At 40.0% G+C, this 17,467-nt stretch overlaps 1 protein-coding gene across 2 annotated transcripts in view; it reads right to left on the bottom strand.

Moving 5' to 3' along the window:
• Positions 1–8,054: 8,054 nt before the first annotated feature.
• The window catches only part of sorl1 (sortilin-related receptor, L(DLR class) A repeats containing), an 81,094-nt gene continuing 71,681 nt past the window's right edge, over positions 8,055–17,467 (bottom strand). For both annotated transcript variants that reach the window (XM_046388348.1, XM_046388347.1), the window contains exons 43-48: positions 15,991–16,155; positions 15,574–15,748; positions 14,738–14,844; positions 14,233–14,425; positions 12,876–13,088; positions 8,055–11,783 (exon numbers count right to left, since the gene is read on the bottom strand). In XM_046388348.1, coding sequence (XP_046244304.1) covers positions 11,716–11,783; positions 12,876–13,088; positions 14,233–14,425; positions 14,738–14,844; positions 15,574–15,748; positions 15,991–16,155 — 921 coding nt within the window. In that variant the 3' untranslated portion in view covers positions 8,055–11,715. The remainder of the gene's footprint in view (positions 11,784–12,875; positions 13,089–14,232; positions 14,426–14,737; positions 14,845–15,573; positions 15,749–15,990; positions 16,156–17,467) is intronic.

The raw sequence follows: 17,467 nt of genomic DNA on the forward strand, positions 1-17,467 counted from the left end.
TCACGGGAGTTTATCTTAAAATAAAGGTAAAGAAATAAAAAAAGATTAAATGAAATATCTCATCTAAAAATAACTGTGGTTTGACTCGCTTTCTGTTCATCTCCTGGGGTATAGCCATGTTGCAATACTCATCAAGTTCAAGAAACTTTTAAGTATTCTTAATCACTCTAAAGGGCATAAAGGCACTCACAGATCCCTGACTGGCTGCCTCTTGCTTCTGTCTGTGTGTCTGACGAGGTCACAGCAGTGATTATTCAAGCAGACAGGGAGAGTCTGAACTCAGTCCAAAGCAAAGCCCCAACAGTGTTACTGTCACAGACATATTATAACCACACCAGTGGCCTCTATTTTTCACTCTGCCATTCTATATCCAACCATACACCAATACCTCCAAATGCTGCAATGAACATAGCTTTGCTGATTCCCTGACCTTTCCTGCAGCACCTCCAGCAGGTCAGAATTATGAGATAAAATATGATGTAGCATCACATCTACTACACAGACTGACACAAAATTTGGACATTTACGGTCCTCTAATGGGGTATCCTAGATAGATAGATTTATAGATGGATACTTTATTGATCCTGAGGGAAATTCAAGCGATATTCCTAACGATATTTGTGATCTAGCTTGTAGATTATATCTGAATTTCAGAAAGTCCAGTTGTTTGATGAAGTACCTGCAATACTCCCATCAGCTCCAGCTCATGGTGAACATGTTAAACGCAGTACCTGATAAACAGCAGCATGTTCAAATCATGATTGTAGTAGTTAGCATTTCAAACAATGCTGTACCCGTGTGCTGCCTCATACAGCTACTAGTCTTATTATAGCTATAGTTAACTACAATTCCTTCCTTGTAGCATATCAGAAACTTTCATGCATCATGAAATGCGTCTGTCTTGTCCAGGTCTGTCTTGCAACAGAGATTGTAATCTGAGTGCACGTTCAATAAAGGTACAAATGTAGTAAATAGACACACTGACGTACACCCACATTACCACAACCTTTCTCTCAACTCTCATTTTCGTGAAAAGCAATTCCCCACCGGACCAGGAGATCTGTCTGAGATTGCAAAGCTTACATTTACACACTTTAGTACACAGTATATAGGATATACAGTATAATAAAAAAAAATGATGTCATTGTACTTTCCAGTTCCAGCAGATTACATCATCATTTCATTCATAAGCGGACGAAAGAGCTGTGAAATATTCTCATCGCATTTTCCCAAAGCCTAAAGTGACATCTTCAAATTACTTCTTCTGTCCAACCAACAACCCTGGCATTTAAGAAGCTGAAGAAGATTTTTTGATTTAAAAGTGACTGCAATAATTAATCGATTATCAAAGTAATGGGCAACAATCAAGTAGACAGCATTGACTAATGGCTGCAACTCTATTGCAGTCTTTATAATTTATCATATAAATCACTGAAATGCTAAAAATGACAAAATGTTCCAAAATCAAGCTATAAAGGAGCATTCGAGGTGGATCACACCACCATCATCAATGCTCACTTCTGGGCACAAAGTGTGACTCAGTGACAATGAGTAGACTTTATTACTATTAAACATACCACATAAGTGCTGTGAGTGTCTAAACATAACCATAAAAATGTCTGATATACTTTAGTTGCTTTAAGTTGCCCAGGGAGCTCAACAAACTGCAGCTTCATTAATCAGTTTCACAATACATGCTGCAAGTAGAAATTACAGAAATAAGCTGCCAATATAGGAAACATAACCAGTTACATGGAAGTGCAGCCAGTAACTTAGACAACAGCAGAAATAGAAAGGTGCTGAACATGGCTTGTTGTTGCCATGGCTTGTGACTACAGTAATTGAAGCTGGGTCCATGTATCATCTGCTTACGTTCACGTTGTAGCTTTCTGGCTTTTAGCTGAAACTGATCACTGCAAGGACAGCACGGTGATGCAGTGGTTAGCACTGTTGCCTCACAACAAGAGGGTTCCCTTCTGTGTGGAGTTTGCATGTTCTCCCCGTGTGGGTTTTCTCCAGGTTCTCCGACTTCCTCCCACAATCCCAAAAACATGCACTTTAGGTTAACTGTCTGCTCTACATTGCCCCTAGGTGTGAGTGTGGGCATGTGCGTGTTTGTGTGTGTTGTCTGTCTTTGTGTGTCAGCCCTGGCACCCAGTCCAGGGTGTACCCGCCTCTTGCTTGCAGTCAGCTGGGATAGTTATCCATACTTGTGTCAAGGAGTCAAGTTTGGCTTGATATTTTTTTTTTTAAATTTGCCTTTAAGTGCTTCGATTTTGAAATCTCGTCTAATTTCTTTATTGATCACGTAAGTGCAGAAAGAACATTCTGTCCAAAACGTGCTGAGATTTTGAATGTCACATCTTCCACCAGTCTAAATTTAACAAACTGAACACTGAAAAGGTTCCAAACTTCACACATGCATACGAGAAACTGATACAGTTGCCAGATGTGAAGAATGTGGAGGGCACCCACTGTTTCATGTTACACTGTTTGTAATGAGAAGGAATTCATCCAGGTCTGCCACTCCACAGCGTCTCCATATCAGTGAGTGTGCAAAAGCACGTGTCCAGGCTGAGCTTCTGTTCAAACCCGTGTAATCCTCCTTTACTGTGATGGTAATTGTCCTTCAGTGGAGCATGATGGTAAAGCAATGCTCTGAGGACTGTCAGGCTTTGTCAGGCTGAGCACTCTCTGCTTTGTTCTTCTCTGCTCCGACTCGTCTCTGTTCTTTTCTGCTTTGTTCTTCTGTCTCACATGCTTCCACCTGTTCTTGACCTCACAGTGTCCATCTAGTCTGCTGACCTTTGACCCTGGCCAATCACAAAGTCAGGAACCTCTTGACCACCTCTTGACCTTCAGAGAGTGAGACAATGTGGTTGGTTGTTGTGGTGGTGTGTGTGTGTTTACACTGCGGTCTGACACTCTCTGACCTTTGACTGGTGGATGCATTTGGAAGCAACCAGCAGCTCCCCAACGAGTTTAGTTTAAAGTCACTTACTATATGTGTTTGTGTGTGTGTGTGTGTGTGTGTGTGTGTGTGTGCACAAGATTTGCAATCTGAACAAATAACAATAACTTTCTAAATTAAATCAGTAAGTTTGTCTTGGCCTTTGAACATTTTGACAAAAATAGAAGTGGGGAGCAGACATTTTAGACCTTTCATTTCTTACCAAAGAGTCATATCAACCAACTGACAGACAAAGGATGTAAATTAATAAATACATGGATGTAAATAAATAAATACGCTAACACTAATGCATAGTGACAGACTAAATTAAAAACAACTCAGGTAAGCCATGCATATGGAGCATGTGTCTGAGAGGCCGTTACTAAGCCATGTGACTCCGGGCTGATTTAATCCTGTCATGGTGGTGCTATCACATCACACTCAGCTCCCCATTAATGCTGAGTTTTTCAGCTCTTCCCCATCAAACATCTGGTGACGTAACACAAACCCCTGCAGGTCAGCTAAGTGCAAAAACCTCACGTATGATAGTGGACTACAGATGTACTGATTGACAGTTACAGTAATGTCCACTCTACGTTTTTCTGTGTAAGCATGGGTGGGTGACAGAATGTCATAAACATAGTCTTATAAATCCTTCCAAACCACGAACACCGACTTGGAAACAGTAGTAAAACGACACAGATCCAGCAGACTGACTGAAATGCATCTTTAATGAAATGTCACCTGATATGACGGAGCTGCTGCAGAGTCTCTCCTGCCCCCTGGTGGTTATCTCGAACACAGGCACAGCTGTGTTTGGTCTCACTCTTTGTGCTCTGTTAATGTTGTTGTTCAAAGTCGATCCTTATTCCTCAGCAACCTGGGGCTCGTCTGGGGGGCCACACGAGCCTGGTTACAGCTTCAACAATGACCAGCAGGAACACGACTCGCCCATCACTTCCATGCTGACTTCACCGGCCTACGAAGGAGTGAACTATTTTTGGGTTTGTGCATTTTATTCAACACTGTGCTTCACACGTTACTGGAGGACTCCTTTATGGATATGCCAAGGAGAGCAGCAATCACCATGAACACTGCAGTTGTACATTTCTGCAAACCATATGCATACTGTATGATACTGATAGTGTATGTTGACATGTTACTTTTCAACTTCACATTTCTTTATGTTTCAATTTTTCATTTTAGGTCTAAGCACTTGGTTGGTGTCAGGAAAAACATGTTTTGATTTGTTGGCACAAACAGAGCTATAAATATCTCAAAGTCTGATTAAGAATATCCAATTGTGTTGCCACAAAGACAGCTGAAACATATCCCTGCCCAGATTTGTCAGTTGAAATGAAAAGCTAACGGTAGCCTCTTCACATCTCTTCCAAGGTGTCACACCACTACATCAGCTCCTGACAAGAATGTTATATATCATACTTATATAACACATAAATTCAATGTATCCATATTTTGGCGAAATGTACAATGCCATCATTTTATTGTGACAACTGATCTGCAGATGCAAAAAAAAAAAAAACCTGTCTCTGTTTAGACAGGACTGGAAGGTTTTGTCTGATTTGTCTTATCTGAAGACTGAGGCATAAAAGCAGTTAACCTCAGTCCCTCAGTTCATCTTCAGAATCAGCAGCCATCTTTGCAGAGAAAATGGCCATGTTTACTGAAGTCATCCACTTCATACTGTGTATGTGCTCAAATGTGAAAGGCTAATATATTCAAATGAGCTACCAGCTATTTGGTCTGTAAAGGTCCTAAATTTTCTTGGTCAAAAGTTCAACAGCACAGCTGCAACCCACCTGAACTCTGTGTGATGATGAAGAAGTTAATTTATCTCAAGTGATGGTCCTGCAACAAGAGAACATTTTGGAAAACATGTATCACTGTATGAGCCCTTTCAGTGATAGGCATGAATACAGACAAGGCTTTGTTCTTAAACAGAGAGTGGACAGGAAAATTACTTTTGAGAGCCAGAAACTAACCAAGTCATCACTGAGTCATTTGTGTTGTTCAATAATGCTCTCAGCCCCCTGTTAGTCATGTTTCCAGTCATAAAAAGTGACTTAAAGCTGCACTAATCAATCCAATCATTTTTACATGGACAATGAAACAAACTACTATGTGTAATGTGACAAGTGATGAACTCACAGAGATTAATCACACAGGAGTCATGCGAGTGCTATGATAGAGTACATCGTGAGCACACTGGGCAGAGCCAACCAAATGTCATTGTGCAGTAAGTGTAATGACGATAAAAGTTTCTATTCTATTCTGTCTGTGAAGGAATAAGAATATAAATGTTTAAATGAGAGGAGGAATAAATGGAAGAATAAATAAGAAAATAAAAATGTGCAAATATAAAGGGAATAAAAAAAAACAGGAATCTAATAAGAAATAAATGTAGAAATGTAAAGATAAATAACAAAAATAAAAGATTTTCATTTATTTTCACATCTATTTGTTCATTTCCATCTGTATATATTTATTCATTTTTTTTGGAAAACATACATTTTTGTATATCAATTATTCTATACTTTCAGTTTTTCTTGTTTTTTTTCCTTAAATGTTATATTTATTTATTGTTATCCCTGTGACCCTGACAGATAAAGTGGTTTAGAATTGGAATTATGGATAAATTTTTTTATTTTTTTTTATTTATTTAAAGGGACATACTGTCAGTCAAGTGGTTTTGGGCAGACCTGCTGCTCAGGCAGAGTAGTCATTTCCTGCACACATGAATCCAAGGACACTTGACTGTCCAGGGTCCACACAGGTCACCTCCTGATGCATCCTCAACAATATGACAGTATGAGAACCAGGGTGAGCATTTGGACCACATCTGGCCTGATGCGGACTGCTGAACTGGAACAGTATTTGATTTGCAACTGTTGACATTTGACAGACCCACCAGAACACAAGCACAGACAAATTTACACAAGGTGAAACACCTCAAGTAATGATGCTCTGAGCTTGAGAAAAATATTGGCACAGGATTTACAACTTGTAACTGTTATTTATGCCAAAAATAAATATACATTTTACAGTAATGTTGGTAAAGCATGTTGGTATGGTATGTTGTGCACTCCAGTGGTGTAAAACACGGCTCTTTATCCTTTCCATTATTCTTCTCACATAGTATGTGACAACTCAAATTATGAATCTAATTTTGATTTCAGATTCAAACCAGTTCATCGTGTCATCTTTTGTCCACATGAGGGAGCTGTTTACCAGATACTGTCAGGATCTCAGTTTGAGCAAATACTGAGATGAAGACCAGATAGAAGGGAGCTGTGGACGTTCACTCAACAGAGAGAGAATCAAACATTAGTCCTTTCTGTATCAACCAAGGAGGGCCATGAGTTTTTGAAACAACAAGGGTGTTGGAGGAAGAAGTCAAATAAGAGGGTAAAACTTCCAGTCACAGTAAGATTTCTTATCACGAGTGTGATACAAGTCACTTCCAGGTCCACACCATATTTTATTTACATAGATTTTTAGGGCTGCCCAAAGTGAGGTCTTCACATTTTGTCCAATCAACAGACCAATACGCAAAGATATTCAGTTTACAATTATATAAAACAGAGACAAGCAGCTGGAACAAGGTCATTTTAGGCATTTCTGCTTGACAAATAACTTGAATATCATTAAAATGTTGATTGATACTCTGTTAGTTCTTAAATGCTCATATCATCGATCTGAACTCAGTCTCAAAAGTGACTATTTTGTACAAATATATGGTTAGTAGCAATGAATCATGATACACACACACACACACATATACACACTATATTGCCAAAAGTATTCGCTGATCTTCCTTTGCACGCATATGAACTTCAGTGACATGCTCCAGAGAAACAACCCCATACCATAATCCCCCCTCCACCAAACTTCACATTTGGCACAATGCAGTCAGACATGTACTGTTCTTCACTCCAGAGAACGCGTCTCCACTGCTTTAGAGTCCAGTGACGGTGTGTTTTACAAACTGCATCCGACGCTTTGCATTGCATTTGGAGATGTATGGCTTGGATGCAGCTGCTCCGCCAAGGAAACCCACTCCATGAAGCTCTCTATGCACTGTTCTTGAGCTAATCTGAAGGCCACATGAAGTTTGGAGGTCTGTAGAGATTGACTCTGCAGAAAGTTGGCGACCTCAGCACACCATGCGCCTCAGCATCCACTGACCCTGCTCTGTCAGTTTACGTGGCCTACCACTTCACGGCTGAGTTGCTGTCATTCCCTGTCGCTTCCACTTTGTTATAATGCCGCTGACAGTTGACTGTGGAGTATTTAGAAGCGAGGAAATTTCATGACTGGACTTGCTGCACAGGTGGCATCCTGTCACAGTACCACGCTGGAATTCACTGAGCTCCTGAGAGCGGCCCTTTCTTTCACAAATGTTTGTAGATGCAGTCTGCATGAATAGATGCTTGATTTCATCCACCTGTGGCCATGGAAGTGATTGGAACACATGCATTCAATTATTTGGATGGGTGAGTGAATAATTTTGGCAATATAGTGCATATGTATGTATACAGATAGATAGTCTGAGGAGCCTCTATTGGTCTTGTGTGCCTGTTCTTATGCTGCCATGATCAGCGTTACTGTGCTTCATTCAATCCAGCCTCTTCCAGCCATTGGTTGGATTTCTTGATATCAGCTTCTTATTTTATCTGTCGGTGCTACATGCTATGCAAGGGCTTGCCAATCCAAGATGGTTCCTTCTCCTCCTCCTCATCATCATCGTTGGCAGGTTTCTGCTACCTGAGGTATTCACTTAGCAGTTCATCTCTGGGGGCCTTCATTCGCAGTATTCCAGGATCTTTGTGTTTCATCCTGGACAGTGCCTCTGACACTCACTAGTCCTCTGCCTCCCTTGTTGAACTTAGTGTACAGTCTCAGGTAGCTGGACTTGGGATGAAACCCTTTGTGCATCATGAGGAGCATCCTTCTCTTAATATCAATGGTCTCTATCTCCTCCTTTGGTCAACTTATTATTGGGTATATGTGTTGATGCCCAGCTGCTTGTCTATGATGTGTTGACAAATCTTCCTTCATATAATGAAAGAGAAGGATGACAGTCTGATTTTCAGCAAGTTTATTTCAGTATAAGTGGTTTTTAAAACACCTCACACTGTTTCTCCACACATCTCATTGTTCTTCCAAACTCTGAGATAAGCAAGCAAGACATTAACATCTTCAAACATGGCAAAGTCCAACATGATCAAAGTCTGTGCCCAACAACAGTTTAAAGCAATCTATTTGACAAAAGTCGACATTAAGACGAGTGGGGAGCAAATGGTCACATAATAACCAATAATTACACTTTGTACATGTGTTAAACCTGACTAAAAACAGAGTAATTGGCTGGCTTACAGCAGCCAATGCAGAAAAGAGCAGTGATCTGACAAAATGAATTAAATGCCCTAACAGTAATCTGCTCCTCAGCCTTGTGTATGGACAGTGTGTGTGTGTGTGTGTGTGTGTATGCATGCGTGTGCACTTGTGTTCTATCATACAAACAGTAAATTACATAGAAACCCAATGTGTTCCAGTAAGGCATTATGTGGCAAAACAGAAACTCCACAAAGGGAAAAAACAACAACATCAATGCCAGAAAATCTGTTTTTAAGGCTAAAACAAAATGAAGTACATCATTAACGTGATAAGTAGATGCGTGAAATTAAACTCAAGTCTTGTAGAAACCTGCAATGTTACCATTTAATGATCTGGGGAAGAAAGAAATGTGATTTAGAAAATATCTGGGCTCTACCTTATGAAAAAAAAAAAACATTTGTTGCTCTGGGTTAGTAAATTGGGTTTGGGTTGTAATAGCGAAAAAGTCTGTTATCCACAGTGAAACAGGTTACTAATTCATTGTAGTGAGGGCAAAACCAGAGTATGTATTAACTTCACAGGTGGTGATACTAGCATAATGAGCTGTGACAGTACCTTAAAAAGTACAGATATAAAATACATTCATGAAGACATCTTTACAAACAAAAGAAGAACAAGGTCAACACAAAGCAGAGCACCATCAGGTCAAATGGCTTAAGCCAAGAGGCAAACACAATTATCAGTTAATGGACTACAGTGCAGAGTCAGGTGAAGGGGGGGGCAGGCACAGAACAAAGACGATGATTCCCAAAAATGTTTTTTGTGTTGATACACTTACGGATGTGAAACAGTTACATTCTGTATATACAGAGAGACAGTATGCTCACACGTTATTAACTCTGTTCTATCAGCTGACACTAAAGATCGGTCTCACTGAACCATCCAAATCACAAAAATACATGTTTGGTCGCGTACCCCTGTTAGTTGTCTGGTCATGCAGATAAATAGAAGTTTCTTTGTGGTACTCACAGAATGATAAAATTACATTTTAAAACTCATTCCAAAAACAGTGTCCCTGTCCCACTGACGAACTATATGAAGAACTATTTTGTTTTGTTTTGTTTTTTTGTCTTTTGTTAATGGAATCACAATGGATTTCCTTGCAAAAGCCAAGTAAAATCTGCTAGTGCTGAAAGAATCACTCAATTGACAACAAATAAATTGCTTAATATTTAGATTTTAGTATGAATAATCATTTAGGTCACTGATTTTGCAAAAATACCACATGGTCTAACTGTTTCTCTGGTTTTAATGGTTGTAAACAGAATATCTTTTTGGAATATTTTTTGAAGAAAATAAGTAACTTAAGACATCTTGCTGCAAGGTGAACAATTTGGACAGAATCATTAGAAAAATAATCAGCAGTTGAATAAATGAAATGAAAATAATTGTTATTTGCAACCCTAAAACCTGTACTGAGCTTTAACTTGCAAATTCACAACAATAACCAATAGCAAATAAATCCTAACAGAACAGAGAGATTGTTTGAATTTTTCTTTCCCAGCTGTGCCCACATTTTATTGATATACTAAAAAAGGAACTCTAATGATAAGCACTTGTGTATCACTGTAAAAACTAGACAGTCAGAGCCAGAGGTAAATAAACTGGGTTAACTTTCTGTCTGGCTAGTGACCTGTTTTTATAGCATGTTTTTTTAAAATGCATTCATATATTTTTGCTAACTGAATTTGCCTGTTGTTGCTGGCTCATGCTAGCATATCTCCAGCTAGCAAATAGCACTAAATAGCTTGCCAGCCCACAAACAGCCTCACAGACAAGGCAGTACGCTAATCAGCTTTTAGTGCCACACATTTTACAAGGATATGCAAATTAAAAGTGAGACCAGGTGAACACAACAACTCTGAATAAAACTACATCACAAAGTAGCCCAGTGAAAATCCATCTAGAGTAAGCAAGCAACTGTTCAAAACACATCGCTGTTGAAATCTCACAGACGGATACCGAAAAACTACGAGAAAACAAAGGTATCTGCATTACTGGACACTACAACAGCTGGTTAAAACATCTTTTCTTGTGATTTTTGTTTGAATCTTTTACTAAATCAGATGGTGTGCCTGAACCTGACTCTTCTGCATCTGCCAGTCACTCCACCCACAGCTGACCCAGTACCCTTTCAAAGGTCTCTGTGCATATTCAACAGTAGATGGACAGTGCTGCCTAAGCCACGGTGACACTGGTGGTGCTGAGCTGGTGTCCACTCCGACACAGTTCCCTGAGAACTCCCTTCCTCTACTACAGCTATGGCATAACGCTGGGGACGATAACTTGTAGTCCTTAACAATTAAAAAAAACAAAAAAAAAAAAAAACAAAAACACACATTTTACAGAATGATATGGTGCAGCATTACAAGGAGGAATATTAAAAGCCAATATTTACAAATAATTCCGATGATCTCAACAATGCTGTGAGGGATTCTTCCCCACCTCAAAGCCAGGAATATTCTCCTATCATGGTATGCGTGTTGCCTCTACAGACAGACAGACAGACAGCAGTGTGCTGGTGATGGAAAATAAACGTGTATCTATGAGAACACAACATGGTGCCACAGCTAAATCCAATCACTGTTTGGTTGCGCAGAGTCAAAGACTTAGTTAATGCGCTCACAACTATCAAGAGTGTCTAAACTGATCTAAACTGATCATTCAATACACACACAATTCAGAGTCTGTAAATGATGAAACATAATCCACATCTTCCAACTGCCTCACACTAGGCACCAATGTTACATATACTGCTACAGTACACACTGTACTATTACCAAAATATGTAACTAGAACTGCTTCAATATTTTCTATTTGTACATACAGCATTTGTCTATATATTTGTACTTTTTTTTCAACGTGTGTTGTTTGCATTCTATATTCCAGTCTCTGGATGCTTATTTTGGCTTTAAGCAATGAACCTCTCCTATGGACAGTGAGTTTGCCTTACAAATAGGGTCTCTCTTTCCCTGGCACACACAACAAACTCAAATCCTTCACAGTTTGCTTCAGTGTCCACCTTTTCCTCACAGTTCTTTTTTTGACCCCATATATATATATATTTAATATTATAAAAAATAAGTTATTGCGCATCCAAAAAAGTGCATTATATATTTGAAAAATATCTCTTTCTCTCTTTTCCATTTTTCTTCATGTTTCCTGCTCATTAAGGTGGTTTTCCATCGACAGGTTTGGGACGGCGGCTGAGCTTCCACCTGTTTACTCTTCACTCCGTCATACCGTGCCACTGATGGGGAGTGGAGTGATGGGGAGGTAAAGGAGAGTTGGGGGCAGAAGAGAAGGGGAGAAGAGAAGAGAGAACTGGGTGATGGAGGGACGCCTTGCTACGCGATGACCATAGGAACATCGTCTGAGAAGCCGCTGATCATGGGAGCATCTTCGTCATCATCACCTTGAGAGAAAGTGGGAACAGGTATGTTTAAGTAAATGTCTTTGCTGTAGGAATTAATGCTGCTGTTAAAGCTACTCAATGGTCTAACAGTAATGACTACATACATCATTGAAACCCACCAGATTATCAAATAACTTCACAGTTCTCATTACAGTGTTGTTTCTTCATTTCACTTCACTTAGCATATCTGACGTATCTAATTTCCAGGATGAAATCAAACTAAAAAGAACCCACAAACAACTGCACAGAAGTGAAGCATTATGGCAGTGCTAAGGCACCTTCTGTATCTCACTCAAATTTATGTGATATTGTCAACATTTCAGAGAAGTGACTACATTTTTACTAAATTGTGAGCGGTCCTTTTTTTCTGAGATGAAATGTACCATCTCTATGTTTCCCAAAAATTTTAATTTAAATTTAAATATGTTTTCGTCCAGGATATAAGTAGTCATTTTCTGTCTTGCTGTAATTTGAGAATAAGAAACCTGAAGAAGAGTCTGCCCTGCATACTCCTGTAAATGGTCATATGGCTCCATCCTATAATCCTGATGCAGTGCAGAATTAGGGTTAACTGCATTTTCAACATATCAAAGTCTGTTTCACAACAACTGAGATCTCACCTAAACAGAATGATAGCGTCTGAGGTTCTTTGGTTATACACAGCGACACTGTAACTAAATGTCATTGTTTTAACAATTATTTATATCAACTGCCTTTGTAAAGTGTCTTGAGTCATCTGTTCGTCTGAAGCTAGTGCAAGCAGCAGCAGCTCTTGGATGTGTGGATCCATACAACACACAAATACAAAAGAACACAGGGAGGTTCAAATTTTTTGCCATTCTGATGTTGGTTTACCATGTGCCTACATCAATTCACACGGGGCATGAAGGTGCTTTTCACACCTGTCAGTTTCAAGTTGTTTTTAATTTTATTACACCTCAAAATCCTCACCTTCCACACTTTACAGGTACCCTGACCAACCACTGTGGTGACAACAACATGATCCCCTGCAGGCTTCCCACTCATCAGTTGTGTAAATTACACTCCCTGAAAGACCACAGTGAGGTAATAAAAACATTTGAATGGTCTCACCCAGTTCATCCCCGGAGGAGAAGATGGCAGAGCCTAGGCGGGAGTTGTAATGAGAGTTTGCAAAGGCTGTAAAATTGTTCTGCAGTCGGCGGTGTCTGAGGTAGAGCACCAGCAAGCCACCACACGCTCCAAGCAACAGCAGGAAGAGGACTGGGACCACCACCGCTGCCATGTCTCTTGAGTGGCCCTCACCGCGGGAGGCATCGCTGGCACCTGGACAGGTGGAAACGTAATACATTTTTTCCCACTTGGTGTGACTTTTGCTAAAGCAAAATGCATCTAAGCGTTAAGATGTATAGAGATATGCATAGTATTTCAATCACAATATGTAATTAATCACCTCTGAATGTTTTGTAATTTGTATTTTGCTGGGAAGAAAAAATCCAAAATAATTAAAAAAGGTTGTGTGTATTTAAAGAACTTAAAATATATTATTTAACATGTCATTTTATTCTCAAACAGGACACAGATTTATCCCTGCTGTTGAACAAAAGAACTCCATGACAATTATCCTAATCACAACCTTCAGCGAACGCAAGTGAATCACATGACGTGTCCTGTTGGGTCCAGCAAGGTGCTCAGTGTCAACAAGCGTACTTCATGTGTTTCTCATGGTCAGTAGCTTGAGGAAAGAAGCTGCTCTAGGTCTTAGGTGCAAATTTCTCCTAAGATAAAGTTATGTTGGAATGACATTAAAATAAAACAGAAAAAAAACAATTAGCAAACACCTGCGTTCTAGAACTGTCAATAATACTTTCAAGCTCTTAAAACAATAACTAAAACTGCAAAGGAAGGACTGCAGTGTTACGAGGTACACAAAGAAGAATATTATATTTGGAAAGTTGGTACACAGCAAAATTCTCTTCTTTAATTTTCTAGCTGTAAAGGAGTCAATTGTGCGAGAGAGTTGGTGTCATTGGGTGGTGTTTGGAACTTCTACACAGTTATGAAACCACGCCTCTCCTAATGCATCACCATGGATTTCTATCTCTAGTGTTAAGCAGATTTAATTTTTACCCCTGGGTTGTATTATTAACACTTCAGGAAGTGTTAAATTACCTCTGCAAAGACTGAGACAAAGTAAACACTAGCATAGTGTTAGAATTGACTCTCAGAGTTGATTTAACACTTTAAAGTTTGCTGTGTACTAAAGGAATGAGAGGGGGATGCTTCTCTTTCTCCTCTATTATTTTGTTCTGTATCATACTCTGTTGTGATGGTACGGTTTTGTCGTTTGAACTGTATTATCGTAGTATTACTGAGGCTACTACATGCCTAAAATGTGATCATGTGATTTTGTACAGAATGCATTTTGTTTATTTCAAACCACACATTTTGTGCGTGTGTGTTCCAGTACCTGCTGTCAGCTGGTTATAGAGCAGGAGAGCAGGTTCCCCGCACAGCTGACCGTTGAGCAGGCAGCGGGCCTGCACAGAGAAGGTGTAGTTGTGTCCCACCAACAGGTTGCTGATGCGGAAATAGGTCTCCGTGGTGTTTCCCAGATAGGACGTCTGGTTGGTCAGACTGTCATACACGTGCACTTCATAACCCTGTGAACAGCACAGAAAAGATGATGGAGGATATTAAGAGCACAAAACCAAAGAAATCACAAAAGATGCTCCTTTTGGGCAGTTAGCAGACTACATTCACTCGGTTTCTACTGCTGTGCTTACTGATTAGATCAAGCCTTTTAAAAAAAAAGATATTTATTAGTTTACACAACTGAATATGTAAAGAGTTGTGCTACCTGGGCAAGTACAGTGGTAGATACTCACATACAACCCTCTATGCAAAGTTAGAGAAAGCTGTAAAACAGTAATAACACTAAGACAAAGCCAAGATCCTGGTCGCTGGTGTCTCACCCTGCTCTCGTTGAAGCCCTTCTCTCTGACAGCCAGACTCTTCCAGAAGAGGAACACGTGTTCTTTCTCTGTTAAGATTTTCAGGGCTTCAGGAGCTGGAAGAGGAACTGCAGCAGAGGGAGGATAATTCCTTAAGCAATAGATTTCTTTGTGAAGATGTGTATGGTGGGAGCTTAATCTCACAAGCATGCACTAAATGAACAAATATGCATTGGCACATGTGAGACAGATGTCGCATCAAGAGCTGCCACGTAAGATTATTCTCAGGATTCTTTTCAATGAATTAATAGAAATTGATTTATGTATCTTTTTTTAATATCAGAAAATAAGCACACTGCTCATCACCAGCTCTGAGAGTAAGTTGTGAGCACTCTAGTGTAAATCCACGCACACTGAACAATCTGGAACCTACAAAGTTTTAATTGCTTGCTTTATTTGCTGCCAAGTTAATTCTCTGTTGATTAGCTAATCAGCTGACAGTTTGTTTAACCTCTCCCCTGTGTAGCAGCTGTCTTGTCACAGCTTGGTCACTTGGCACGGCACACCTGTCAAGTTTCAGATTTGTTCAAATGCTGAAGGAGAGTGGAGCAGTGAGAGCAATTAATGCTGCCTCAAGATTTTGGAGGGTACTGTCTCTTCTTTGCAGTCCTTCCACGACCAAACACTCAACTACAATATCTGGGCATCTATCCGTAACCACTTTTAATGGACATAATTGAGTTTCTGAAGTTTTGAACCAATCAAAAGAATTTTGGGTTATGTCACTGTAAACAGCGTATGTGCAGTGAGACAATGTAAATATAAACGAATCAGTCCTGTGGGTGCTATGGGGGTACCTGTGCTGAGAGTGAAGCTGGCCTCCTTGCTCATGTTACGCAGGCGGACAGAGACGCTGTATCGTCCACCGGGCTCCAGGCCTTTCAGAAAGTACTCAACTGTGTTGTTCTGAGTGGTCAGTTTGTAATCCCGCTCCGTCTTACGGATCACGTCCCGCACGTGGATCGCATATGTCTGCAGACCCAGAGACAGCCAAGGAGAGGAAAGGAAGACACAACAACAAATAGACATAGAGCTCAAGATGTTTTTGGTATGTCATCCGAACGGGGGGCCAAGCAAGTAACTGACACAAATAAGAAAGTCTATCCAAAGTGACAAGTAGACAATCTGGCAAGATCCTTCTGAAGAAACAAATAAACCCTGACTCTGTTATTTAGCTGTTATCATCATCACAGCAACATAATGTGGTATTGTACCAGAGGTGTGTTCGGGGCGTCGTAGGGGGGCTGCCACTTCAGCACGGCCTGTGTCTTGTCTACTCGCACGCGGTGGAGGTTCCTGGGTGGCAGCCTCTCGTTGGGAATCATTTTCACCACAGCGTAGTCAGAGGGAGGACCCAGGAAGGGAGAGACGGCACGCACCTGTGGGCACACAATCAGACTGTTAACAACCAATACTACTGACCTCCACTATACATCATGTATGATATAACAAATAAGACAGCGCCTCTTTGTACTGTATGCCTCACACAAAGACAGTATTTCTGCTACAGATGCTGATTGGGAAGTCAGCCTCCCTTAAGTCGGATTCCAAACCGGTCTGTTTTACGCATGCACGGCAGCGCAGGCAACAACGTCGGAGCCGCACACTAACAAGTTCTTCAGCGTGAGTGAAGAAGACACAAAGCTCGCAATTCGTAATACATGTAAGGACAACGTAAACCGTGGGGGACTACCACGAAAATGTTTGGAACAACTAACCTAATCAGACACTTAAAACACCATCAACCAGCTGAACATGCCCAGTTTGAAGACGAAAGGAAAGGCAAAGGAAAAGCAGCCAAAGCTCAAGCTAAAGCTAGCTAGCGCTCAGTGCCAGGCACAAGCCAGCAGCCTCTCCTGTCTTTCCCTGGTATGAGCAGTGAAACGACCAAAGCAAAAGGAAAATCATGGAATTTATGGCCCTGGAAGGTAAACCGGTCTCTGTATTTGAGAATAGAAGCTTCAGAAATCTGATAAAGTACCTCAGCCTTGGTGAATTCATAAGCATAGTGTAAAATGATATAAGTAACTGACATTTGTTTTGTTAAATAAATCTGTTGCACCTGCTTTTGTTAAGCAAAGTAAAATATGTCAGATAAAGCTGGGCATACAGCTCATTTTCAGTTATTGTTATCTGTAGCTCTTGCTTTATTTTGAGAAGGAAATGTAAAGTTTAATCATTCCTTTTATTATGAAAGTATGACTTGCATTGAGTAAAAGTTGATTTTTGTACATGCTGTCAATTATAGTTCTCAGAGAGAAAATTGTAGTCATCACCAAAAAAAACAAAAAAGTCTGAAATTGGAATTGGACAAGAAGATTACAATCAGTTCACCCCCAATTTCTACATTTATATGTCCTTTTCTCTCTACTGATAAACATTGGTCACATTTGCACAGGAATGAAAACACAGACAATATACTTTCACATCAAAACAAACAAACACGAAGATGTTAACATACTGAAAAATCTAACGATAGCTTTAATCAGCCAAGTATGTTGTTGCTACATTCAGTATTGTTTATTTAGCTCTCAAATTCCACATTATTTGTGTTCTAATCCCATACATTGTGAGCACGTCACAATAACTACTTGACTTTTTCTGTCTTAAGTGGAAACACTGTTACTTCTTGCGAAAACACTGAGGGACTGCCTGACATGTGACTGGCTTCACTTGAGGCGTGTGAGATTA

Source organism: Scatophagus argus, chromosome 5, assembly GCF_020382885.2.
Source record: "Scatophagus argus isolate fScaArg1 chromosome 5, fScaArg1.pri, whole genome shotgun sequence".
Taxonomy (NCBI): Eukaryota; Metazoa; Chordata; class Actinopteri; family Scatophagidae; genus Scatophagus; species Scatophagus argus.